The sequence below is a fragment of the Dermacentor andersoni genome, chromosome 4 (assembly GCF_023375885.2).
Source record: "Dermacentor andersoni chromosome 4, qqDerAnde1_hic_scaffold, whole genome shotgun sequence".
Taxonomy (NCBI): domain Eukaryota; kingdom Metazoa; phylum Arthropoda; class Arachnida; order Ixodida; family Ixodidae; genus Dermacentor; species Dermacentor andersoni.
This window is the reverse complement of record NC_092817.1, coordinates 119,802,638-119,814,585: the sequence shown is the minus strand read 5'-3', so window position 1 is coordinate 119,814,585 and position 11,948 is coordinate 119,802,638. Positions and strand designations below refer to the sequence as shown.

General features: G+C 46.6%; 1 protein-coding gene across 1 annotated transcript in view; it reads left to right on the top strand.

The window, feature by feature from the left end:
• Positions 1-1,708: 1,708 nt before the first annotated feature.
• LOC126537540 (disintegrin and metalloproteinase domain-containing protein 10-like) overlaps positions 1,709-11,948 on the top strand; it is a 35,945-nt gene continuing 25,705 nt past the window's right edge. Inside the window, exons 1-4 of the mRNA XM_050184635.2 lie at positions 1,709-1,856; positions 3,362-3,651; positions 6,226-6,582; positions 11,137-11,329. Of these exons, the coding sequence (XP_050040592.2) occupies positions 1,709-1,856; positions 3,362-3,651; positions 6,226-6,582; positions 11,137-11,329 (988 nt within the window). The remainder of the gene's footprint in view (positions 1,857-3,361; positions 3,652-6,225; positions 6,583-11,136; positions 11,330-11,948) is intronic.

Below are 11,948 nucleotides of genomic sequence, written 5' to 3'. Positions count from 1 at the left end.
ACACAGCGCACACAAAGCTATCAGCCCTCGGCACGTCTATAATCTGTACCCACCGCAGGTAGCTTTCAAGATTGGGCCCGCGCGGCCGCGCCGTAGGCAACCGCCGCCGGAGTGCAACCTCAACCGCCCCCCCCCCCCCCTCAATTACATAGACACTCCCCGCGCATTTCCACCATCGTCGCCGTCACCGTCGCCGTGATGTTCCGTATAAAGTCCATCTGCAAAAATATTGTCACCGTGCGCCGTAGGCTGTAGGTGCGAGTGAAAGCGTGCGAGGATGAGCATATAATAGTGGTTCGATCTTGCGCGTGCAAGGGAGGAAGGCGAGGAGGAAGCACGTCGACTTCCATCGCGCGCAAGGCACCGGGAGGGAGGGAGGAGGGGGCGGGGGCGTTCTACTCCGACGGCGGCTGCGCATCACGCGGCCGTGAGGGCCCTGTCTTGAAAGTGATCTGCGATGGGCACAGAGTGCGCCGAGTACTGATAGCTTCGTGTAGTACGCTGTGTTCTAGCCGCTTAGTTCGCATTGAAACGAGAGACAGCACGCTGCTGCTGTCGCGCTTCCCCACGCCAGTGAGGTGAGTTCATGTTTGCTTGTGCGCGCATAGTACTACGCTTGTTAATTTAGGTAGTAAGCGAATGTTTACAAGTCTATACGGCCGATAAAACTAGTACCGTTACTTCGTATGGCTGTCTAATAGTTAGCTATCGAAATCGATGTTTCGCCTTCAGGGCGAAACTACGGCTTTTTTATTTGTAGTAAGTACATGGAAATGCAGAAACCCTTTTTTTTCTGCGTCTACTATACCAATATTGATGGAATTTATTGCACTGAAAACTTAAAATATACTGACTGTAAGGAGGTTTTTATTTATGTCATCAGTTTTTTTTTTTTTTTTGCAAGAGCTCGTGACAATTGCAAACTGAGTCAACTTACCGACTGTAACTCAGCAAATAAGAATATCACAATTCTGTAAACTTCAGCTAATGGGAGATCTAGCTGATGTATCACACACTGCTCTGAAATTTATTACTAGTCTGCGAGCACGGCTTTTCCAAAACTCTCGTAAGCATTGTTTCACGTAAACTGTAAACTTATGTCATATTTGCCCGCTGTAGAAGCTCTAACAGATGCCGTTTACAACTTTCGGTGAAGAATTACGAACATGTAGACTTTGCGTTTCAACTTCTTCAACAACGGCTTCCAGCAACTTCCTCTGAAAAAAAAAATCCCCTAAATTTGGATTTTGCTTCATGCTGTCAGCAGAATTATAATTTCTCTCTTAAGTGCAACAAATTTCATTCAGGTTGGCTGCGCAGACTAATAAGAACATTTCTGCATTTTACGTGGGTGTAAATATGGACCTAATATGTTACGTGAGTGTTAATATGGAAGAGTTGACTGCGAGGTAGAGCGTTGTCTTAGCGGTAATGGATTAAGTGGAATAGACCGAGAAAATTCATGATTTCACGCTGAGCTGGCGCGCGCACTCCATGGTGGCGTCTACAGCTCTCTCGCTTTTTTCTTCTTTGTCCTTTTACCAAGCTTCCCCTCGTGGTAAGACTGACAGCTTCGCTACTGTATAAGCGTAATTTACTGATATATAAGTAAACGTAGGTTACCTCAGTGTCCATTCCAGGTCGCTTTAAAAATTATCGCTCTGGTTTTTACTATCGTTTACAAACAACACCCATTTGGGGAATTGAGATGGTAGGCAATTTTGCCATTTGCAGGCTGTTCCACTTGAAGCTAAGTCCGGACGCGTCTGTTTTTCACAAGGACCTCGTGGTGGAGACGGCACAGCTTGGCCGAATCAAGCCGGAAATCGGCCACATATACAGCGGAGAACTTGTTGGTGAGATGAAATCCACATTCCGGCTTTTCTTATTAAAAAAAGGGGCAGGATAAAAAAACTGCACTTTCTCCTGTCGTGCCACGCTTTCGTTCAAAACATTTGCTTGTGAAAAATGAATTGTCGCTTAGTATAATTTAACAAAATAGCATATGAGTTTCATCATTTCAACTAACTGTAACACACAACGGTAAGCTTTTCTTCAAAACTCGATAAGTGTGACTGTATAAAAGTGCTGGAAACACATATGTACTCTGACATTGCGGAGTATCGATTAACAACCATGTGCTGCCAACAGAGAAAGACGCCAAGGAAAGCATACAGGCAATAACTGTTTCCTTATGTGCAGCTAAACGTGAAGGATCGTTCAATTAGCGATGAGCTTCACGTTCCTAATAAAAGAAAGAGGAAAGTGGAAGACCTTTCCTCGTATACTGCTTTAAGGCATCAAGGCTGATTCGATACTTTCATATGGTTGTTTCAGAAAAATCTAGCCGCTCGGTTTCTCTAGCTCCTATAAGCACATTGCACAGCGAGGGGCTTGACTCTAACATCCTTAATGCATAGAGATAGCGTGCGAGGACACAATTGCCAGTTGCATGCTCCCGAATTTCTCGTGCTACGTGACAACTGAGGCTGAGAGGATGTTCCAGCATCCGCCACAATGGTTGGGACTGGCACTGGCCAACACTCAAGGGCTAAATTTGATCATCATCGTCATCAGCCTATTTTATGTCCAATGCAGGACGAATGCTTCTCCTAGCAGCCTCTAAGTGTCCCTGTTTTGCACCACCTGGCACCATCCTATGCCTTCAAATTTCATAATGTCTACACGCAATCCAGTTCCCTGCTGTCCTCGACTGCACTTCCCTTGCATTGACACCCATTCTGTAACTCCATGAGAGCGTCAGCTATCTTCCGCAGACATTTGGGGCCTGCCCAGCCCAATTGTGTGCTCTTAATCTCAACTAGAATATCGGGCACCCCTGTTTTCTCTGTAAACAACACCACTGTCTTAATGTCTCTTAACGTCACGCCTATCAAATTTAGTTATGTCGCTCTTTGCGTCGCCCTGAGCTTCTTCTCAAGCTTCTTTGTTAGCTGCCCAGTTTCTGCTTGATATATGTCAATAACGGTAGATTGCAACGATTATATACTTGTATTGGCAGAGCATTCGTATCGAGCACGCGTCGTGCGGAGTTTGCGGGTTTGACTCCCACTGATGGGAAGCCGTGCGTTCTTCCACGTCCATTTCTCTTTGCAGGAATATGAACACTATAGCAAAGTGAGCCCACATTCACAAATAATCAGAAATTTCAATTAAGGAAAAAAAAAACATTTATTATCCACTGTGATTTTCTTCATTGTCTGTTTGCTTCAAATGATTTCAGATAATACCTCTGACTCCTTGCTCGATTCTATTGTTTAGCGTATCATTTCTGCTCACGTACACAGCGCTATCGTGCAGAAATTCACGACGCCGTTGAAACGCGTTGTGTAATTCACAGGCGAGCCCTCGAGTAACGTGTATGGCGCCCTGGTAGACGGCGTGTTCCACGGCGCCATCCAGTCGCCGTGGGGCCGCTACTACGTTGAAAGCGCTCGACGCTTCTTCTCGGGGCCCAAACCCTTCCACTCGGTGCTGTACAACGCGAGGGACGCGCGCTTTCCGAACACCAGCACGCCTGGCGGCTGGTGTGGAGTGCGCGGCGAAACCGAGCGCTGGATGGACTCCGTGATGAAGAGCCGTGCGACCCTGGCCGCCGCCGCCGCACCGCCGCGCGCCGCTCGTCCTAAGGTAACCTAGTCTGCGCGCGCACAGACACGTTGAACGGCTACACGTTAAAAGGCGTGAATAGAGAGATTAAGGTTAGGGGACGCAAGCGGCTTGCGTACGCAAGAACTAGGGCTGACGGTACTGCGCATGCGCAGACACAGGCGTAGGGGTCTGCGCGTGCGCATTACCCTGGTCTCTAGTTCTTGCATACGCAAGCCGCTTGCGTCCCCTTACCTAAAACTCTCTATTAGAGAGTTTTAGTTTAGGGGACGCAAGCGCTTTGCGTACGCAAGAACTAGGGGCGACGCTACTGCGCATGCGCAGACCCCTACGTCAGTGTCTACGCATGCGCAGTACCGTCGCCCCTAGTCTTCCGTACGCAAGCCTAGTCTGCGCGCTCACGGACGTGTTGAACGGCTTACCCTATACACGTTAAAACGCGTTAATAGAGAGATTTAGGTTAGGGGACGCAAGCGGCTTACGTACACAAGAACTAGGGGCCACGGTACTGCGCATGCGCAGGAACACTCGTCTGTGTCTGCGCATGCGCAGTACCATCGCCCCTAGTTCTTGTTTACGCAAGCCGCTTGCGTCTCCTAACCTAAAACTCTCCAATGCGGGCTTTAAAGTTGTACAGTGCAAAAGATTTGTTGATAGAAAGGAGAGATAGAACGTGCGTGGTCATTCCTTTAGCACTATTGAGTTATAATTTGATGCAAGAATAATTAATAAAAAACACGATGACGGTGACGAAATGTGTACTTAAGCAGTTAGCGAACACTACAAAGGGTTCCCGCGAAGTGGGAGACGAAGTGATCAATAGTGCGGGCGTGCAAAGCTGAGGAGCCAATGTATGCTGGAGCCAACGAAATGTCTCCTTGTCGAGCACACGCTTTTAGCAAGCGAGCAAGTGTTTGTGTTGTCTTTTCAGTAACTAATAAGTTGTCCGAGTCCGCGCTTCCCTACGTCTATACCTTTCTGCCTTTGAATCCTTTGTCCGGTTTAGCGCTGTTTAACAAGAAGGAACGCCAACTAGCCCGGCCTCATACCATCCTTGTCGAAACCAAACTAGTCCAACCAACCGCCCAGCAGTACGTTTTGACCTTATCGAAATATTGACTCCAGGCCGGGGCTTCCTTTGTTCAACAAAAAAAGTTTTTTTTTCACATTAAAGTTATTTTCTTTTTCATGCATCCTTTATTTGTTCTACCACTGTTAATCCGTTTGAACAGATTGACATTTTGGACTTCTGTACGTGGAACACGGGGGTGGGACAAGTTCCATGTTGTCTCGTTAAGAGCAAGCGTGGCCCAGGGGCGGCATCCATACGACCGGTGTAATGTAGCCTAGAAAGCCGAGAGAGAGGGAAAGTTGTAGGTCGCACGGCGGTTCTCTAGAACCACGCTTTGCTTTACTTCGCACTTCGCTCGCGACCTCTTCATGCCGAAGGTGTGTGCGTGCCATCGTGGGACTCGTATTCCGAAACGACATGATGGAATACGCGGTAGGTTTACCGGACAATCCGCAGTCATCTATAGGCGTAGCAGTGTGTGAAAAAGAGGCACTAAGAAACAGAAACAACAAGAAAGTAAAGCAGAAACGTCGTACCTAACTGTTTCCTAAAATGACTTCACACGCTATCGTTAGCTATAGCGTTGTCCCTGGTATAATAGAACTCTCAGCTGTACAGGGCTCTATCAGCCGGCGCCTTTCGGCTAGGCGCGTCGGTTATTTTCGCTAAGTGGAACTCATTGTAACAAACTAGTAGTGACGGTGCTGTCATATTGGATGGTACTGAACGTATGTGAAGTACTGGGGAAGGCCGCATTTTTGTCACACACGTTCGAGCTATAGGCTTCATTTAGTGCTATAATTAGACGACGGTCTTTAGGAAGAGGGGCGGAGTCATTTTGCTGCCAGCAACGCGCTGCACCGTATAGACCCTGTATACGAGACTTTATGTATGAATTCTTTAGCCCTTCGCTTTATTCACGAACTTAGGTAAACCAACAGGAGATGTTCGCGAGTTCCAGTAGACTTGCCGAGTGGCTGAACTTAATGCAACGAACTCTATTATTGGACAGAACCTATAGAGAGTCCAACACAGCAGCGTACCTTGAGCTCCGTCATGAACACTGTGGCTTCTGTGCACGTCGACTCCCCTCGCAGTGTGATTGCATATCAGCGCAGCAAACAAAGGTGACCAACACGTGCGCGGTGCTTTCCTCGGATGTTTAATAGACTCCGCGTACATATTAAGCAGATATGTACGAAAGGAAAATTATCTTTACGCTTTGATTTCACTTAGAATCAAGAAGAAAAACAAAGGAATCAAGAGAGTAGCAGGAAATTACCGTACGTCTCAAAAACGAACAAGGCAAAAAAAAAAAAGGATCTATGGCAAGTGCAAGAAACACAAGTACGCAAGGTCACGCAGACGCCCGCAGAAGCATCAGCTCGCGTTCAAGCAAGACAGGAAATTGCTATTGTCAGGCAAAGTAGCGAAGGCGCGCTATATCGAACACAGCCAACGCGTGACCTCAGTGCCAAATCACCAGGTCGCCCAAAACTGTAGCGCGTCATTGGCCCTCTCAGGTCCGCCGACGTCGGGACGCAGTCGAGCGTTGGACGGCGAGCCCGAAGCGAGACCAGCAGGCGTCCTCCACCCGCGGCGAAGCCAAGTTGCGCGACGCTCGCTCCGACGACGAGGGCGAGACGGGCAACGCGTCGGCGCGCGCTTTGCCCCTGCACTCGCGGCGCGTGTGCAACCTGAAGGTGTCCGTGGACCACCTGCTGTACGAGCACATCTTCAGGGTGGAGGAGCACCCGTCGCGGGCGCGCGCCCGCGTCACGGCTCTCATCGCAGCGCACGTGAGCCGCGCCAGCTCCGTCTACCGGCGCACCAACTTCGGGGGCATCCAGGACATCAGCTTCATCGTACAGAAGATCAGGGTGAGCGCGAACGAACGAATGTGTGCGTAAATGGATGAGCCTCATCAGTGCCGGGGTGTGCCCTAAGGGCGCTGATTAGCTCGTGGTCCTTCATTGAAGCAAATATCGATACGATACTTTGTTTTGCTTGATATTATGCTGTGACTCTACTATGCGCGCAACAGGCTGTCACGAAACGTAGATACAGTGAAACAACCTTGTAACGAGACGAGATATAACGAAATAACGGCTACAACGAAGTAAGTGAAATTCGCTATAAAATCCGCGTAATTGCAATGTTATATTGCATTACATGTAAACATTGATATAACGAAATAATGGGTATAATGAACTAATTATAGCTCCTCCAACTTCGTTATAACGAGGTTTTATAATGTATATGATCATACATCCTTTAAGGCTCATTCCCACTAGGCCAATACGACACCGATTTCGGTCTGCCGATTGTCGGCGACAGCGTATTTTCTTTCGTGTCGGCGTCTCTGTCACACTGTACCGACGCTGAGCTCTCCACCGACCGTCGGGAGGTTGTCTGCGTCGGCACAGTGTAACAGAGGCGCACTTTACATGTATTTGTCGCGCTCTATGCGAAAGGCAATGATTTATTGACATGTTATTAATGTCTTTTGACTAAATATTGTCCTCGCGCAGAGAGTGAGAAAAAGGAGGGAGCAATAAAGGAAATCCGCAATAGCAATAAAAAAAGAAATAAAGAAAAATCTTGCAAATCTGTGCACGTTTCAAAGAATGGAGAAATGAGTGGATAAGTGTGTCGGCATCGCAAAACAGTGATCCACACAGCTTTATTGGCCCCAGGTTTATCCCACTGCAGCGCATACTTAGCACCAGCTGTTGACTCCATTAGTGTGACGTAAACGGCGTAAGTTCATAGCTCCGGGTTGACAAAGCATTGTCAAAGCATGTATAGGCTGTTCGCGGCAGTACGCACTATAGCTAGCGCGGATTGGTGCCAAATGAGGGCATCAAAATAGCTTTAGTTATTTAATCAGCAATAAATTTCAGTTGTGAAGTGACGCCTGACACCGGCAAAAAAAAAAAAAGAAAAGCCGAGAGTTAGTGGGGCTATACTAGTCCTGGTGAAACCATATTAAGAAGGCCCACTAAGCTTCAACAAAAGACGCTCCCTCACCAGAACAGCAATTGGCCTCCCTGGTGCAGTATTCGGCCACTACCTCCTTCACGACTCCTACATTAACCCACGGACCTCAGTGACCAGCAGCTACAGAGCACCTGACCAAGGCGGCGGTAAGACCTACAACGCAGCAGAGGGTGCTAAGAATTTCTGGACCCGGACAGGCCGCCACCGAAAACTGAACCTGGCAACGGTCAGCACACGATCTCTCTCGAGTGAAGCTAGCTTAGCAGAACTATCAGGCATTGGGTGGGATATTATTGGCCTAAATGAGGTTAAAACTGGTGAGGTTTACGCAGTGATGACCCTCTGCTATAGAGGACTCCCACATAAGAAGCAATACGGGGTAGGATTCCTAATTCGTAAGGACATAGCGGGTAACATTGACGAATTCTACAGCATTAATGAGAGGGTAGCGGTAGTCGTAATGAAGCTAAATAGGAGTTACAGAATAAAGTTAGTACAAGTCTACCCTCTAACCTCCAGTCACGATGATGATGAAATAGAGCAGTTTTATGAAGGTGTTTAGTTAGCGATGAGAAAAGTGCCAACTCAGCATACTGTAGTCATGGGCGACTTTAATGCAAAAGGGGGGTGGGTGAAGCCGGCTGGTGAACAAACAATTGGCAACTACAGCACCGATTCAAGCAACCCTAGAGTAGAGATGTTGGTAGAATTCGCGGAAAGGAATAAGCTACGAATAATAAACACCTTCAGGTAGCGTAGCAACACAAAGTGGACCTAGAGAAACCCTAATGGTGAAACAAGAAATGAAATAGATTTCACACTTTCTGCAGATTTCAGCATATAGTGCAAGACGTAGAAGTGCTAGGTAGGGTAAAGTACAGTGATATAAGTTAAGGATTCGCCTCAATATGAAAAGAGAAAGATTAAAATTGGTCAAGAAGAAACAGGCCAACCTAGACGCAGTAAGGGTAAAAACAGACCAATTTAGGCTGGTGCTTGCAAACAAATATTCAGCCTTAGAACAGAGGGATGAAGCTGACATAGAGGTAATGAATGAAATCGTAACTAGGCTGGATTCAGAAGCAGCAATTGAAGTGGGAGTTAAGACACCAAGGCAAGCAGTAGGTAAGCTCTCCCAATTAACGAAAGACCTCATATAGAAACGACAAAAAATGAAAGAGTCCAACTCAAGAGATCAGATGGAATTCGCGAAACTGTCGAAACTGATCAACAAGGACAAAGTAAGGGATATTCGAAATTATAACCCCATAAAGACTGAGGAAGCGGCAAAATATGCACGCAGCATGAAATCTGAGAAGAAAACATGGCATAGGACAAGCCGCGATGTATACACTGAAAGATAAGCAGGGTAATATCATCAGCAATTTAAGAGATATAGTAAACGCATCGTAAGAATTCTAAACTTACCTGTACAGTAGCCAGAGCAGCCACGCTACCTTCATTTGAAGTAGTAATGGACAGGATACAGAGGCTCCTTCTATAACTAGCGACGAGGTCAGAAGGGCCTTGCAAGTCATGAAGCAGGGAAACGCGGTAGCAGAAGATGGAATAACAGTTGATTTAATCAGAGATGGAGGGGATATCACGCTTGAAGAGCTTGCGGCCCTTTATAACTATTACGCTTTATTTATTACGCGTGCAGTGATCGCGTTATGCGAAGACGTGGGGTCATTCACCACCTGCGGCAAGTTGTTTTTTCATCCACTTTCATTGCCGTTAATCTATCATTTCTTTAATTATGTTAGAAAGTACAAGTAATTTCGCCTATGTTTTCCTTGGTGTCTTTGTTTGTAGGGTTCTCATGATATAAATAATAAAAATCGGGCCCCTCGGTTACCCTCCTTTCTTCTCGTTCAAATATCATGCAACATAACACTCACAGTACATGCCTTTTACCTTAAATGTTTTCAGTCTATCAAATATGAAATGTACAAAACAATATCAGTGCTCAAACCCGAAAGTGACCTAATTTTACTGGCGCGGCTCTTTAAAGGCAGTGTAGTGGCGCCTGTGTGACGTCATTACAGGCCCTGCATGGCACGTTAAAGCTTTTAATGGTGCCAGAAATATTGGCACACCCGCCTATGTCACGTCCACGTTAGTCGGACCCCCCGTAGAGTTACGACGCCGTCCGAGAAGTTCAGGCGCGACGCTAAACCTTGCTGTCGTAGTAAGTGCTTCTCCCTTTGGGGGGCGAAACTGCCAAATTTTGTCTACCCGGGGTATCAGCACGCGCTCCCAGTTCGCCAGTACCTGAGGGTCCTTGCATTCTGCGTCCGTCGGAATACGACCGCGGCGGCCGAATTTTAAACTGGGCAAAAGGTAAAAACGCTCGCTTACTTTGACTTATGTGCACCTTAAAAAAAAAAAAAAAAAGTCAGCACTGTAGCTGGTCAAAATTAACGCTGTGGTGTAACTCATAATCAGATTGTGATTTCGGCACGTGAAACCCTAGAACATTTTTTTTTTACACTGGGGCGCCTAAATTTGGTTTCCTGAATGTCCGCCTGGAACTCTCTTCAGCCACATTATTTGCAATGTAAAGAACTGCGGGCATTTCTCGATGAACAGTAGATGCATCCCTTTGCTTAGCCTACTCTAATACACGCAAAATGGCGTGCATGACTACATAAAGCTGAGCTAGTTGGTATGGATTCGTCGTAAAAGGAGGTAAGGCGTGCAGACACGGACACAAGTGAACTAGACAGCACAAACGCCGTTTCTGTCGTCTGGTTCTTTAACGTCCGTGTATGCCCGCTTTACATTCTTTCACAATGGGGCATAAAGTCTCATACTAGCACTACTGGCGATATAGTGTGAGTACGAGTGCCGTTTTTGCAACGCTTCATTCAACATGGAGGCGATGGATATACCGCAGACGGATTTGTCGAAAGTTTGGCGCCTTCGCTTTGAAGAGCCTTCTGGTTTCTCATTGTAACCTGATTTTTCTGATCGGAAGTTGGCTTTGTGACAACAATTAGTTTCATTTGGTGTTTCAATGGTGTTATTGTGCTGTCTAAAAAGAATAAAGGCGTGTAAAACATGAAAAATAATGAACTGGTGCACATTACATCCCAAATGTCTCCATTAAGCGAGTGTGTTCGCGAGTGTTCAGTGTTTGCGACCTTGACGCGCGTGCGACCAAGTGTAGAGAAATGCAGATAAGATCGCAAGAAAGTTGTATTTCTCTAGATATTTTAAGCATTCATCTATTCATGCGTTTACTGCGGTACTTTACACCGGGATGTGCTTTGAACATATTTTCAGTATATCATTCACCGGTGCACAACATATAGGCATATTAAACGTGCCGGCGCTCGTTAGCCTTAGTCGCCCTTGCGCCACTAAACAACGCTAATCATCGTTAAAAGAAAAGAGGGAGTAACTATGCAGTGAATGTAACTGGCTTGCAGATCAACGACAGCCGCAGCTGTGCCGAAGGCGTGAGGGAGAACAACCCGTTCTGCTCGGATGGCATAGACGCGGGCTACCTGCTCCACCTCACCTCGAAGGAGAACAACGACGACTTCTGCTTGGCCTTCACCTGGACTTTCCGAGACTTCGCCGATGGCATCCTAGGGCTCGCGTGGATTGCGAGGCCGCAACGTAAGCAGGCCTCTCTCCATTGTAACCTTAGCACATCAAGACTAGCATATAAGTTTAAAAAATAAAGTGAACCCCACAAAGTCCAAAAGTTGTATTCCGCATGAAAGAAAATTAGATAAACTTATCAACGTTTTTTTTTTTTTCGCCACGAGAGTGAATTCGTACGAGTGAAGAAAAAGTTACGTGAGATAAAAATTCCAGCTGAACCCATCTCGGGATAACGGCTGACGTTAAAGCTATTAGGATTCAAATAACGTGGCAATACACCATATTGCCACCGCCGCAAAGCGTCATGTATATACGATGTGTGCACTGCAGCCGGGTTCACTCTCTCGCGCTTCCTTCTGAACACGGTGCGCCATCTAGCGTCGCCCCCACGAAACCCGCGCATACAAGATTGACTGTATATATATATATATATATATATATATATATATATATACATGCTGACCATGCAGCACTGGAGAAATATATATATATTTTGTCATTGAAGAGTGGTGCATACCACGTGACACAAGTTGCCAAGAAAGAGGTTTATTTAAGAGCGGTACATACCTAATGTCGCCCAGCCAGTGATCCAAGTTATCCGAGAAAACTGTTAAATCGTCATGGACGTAGA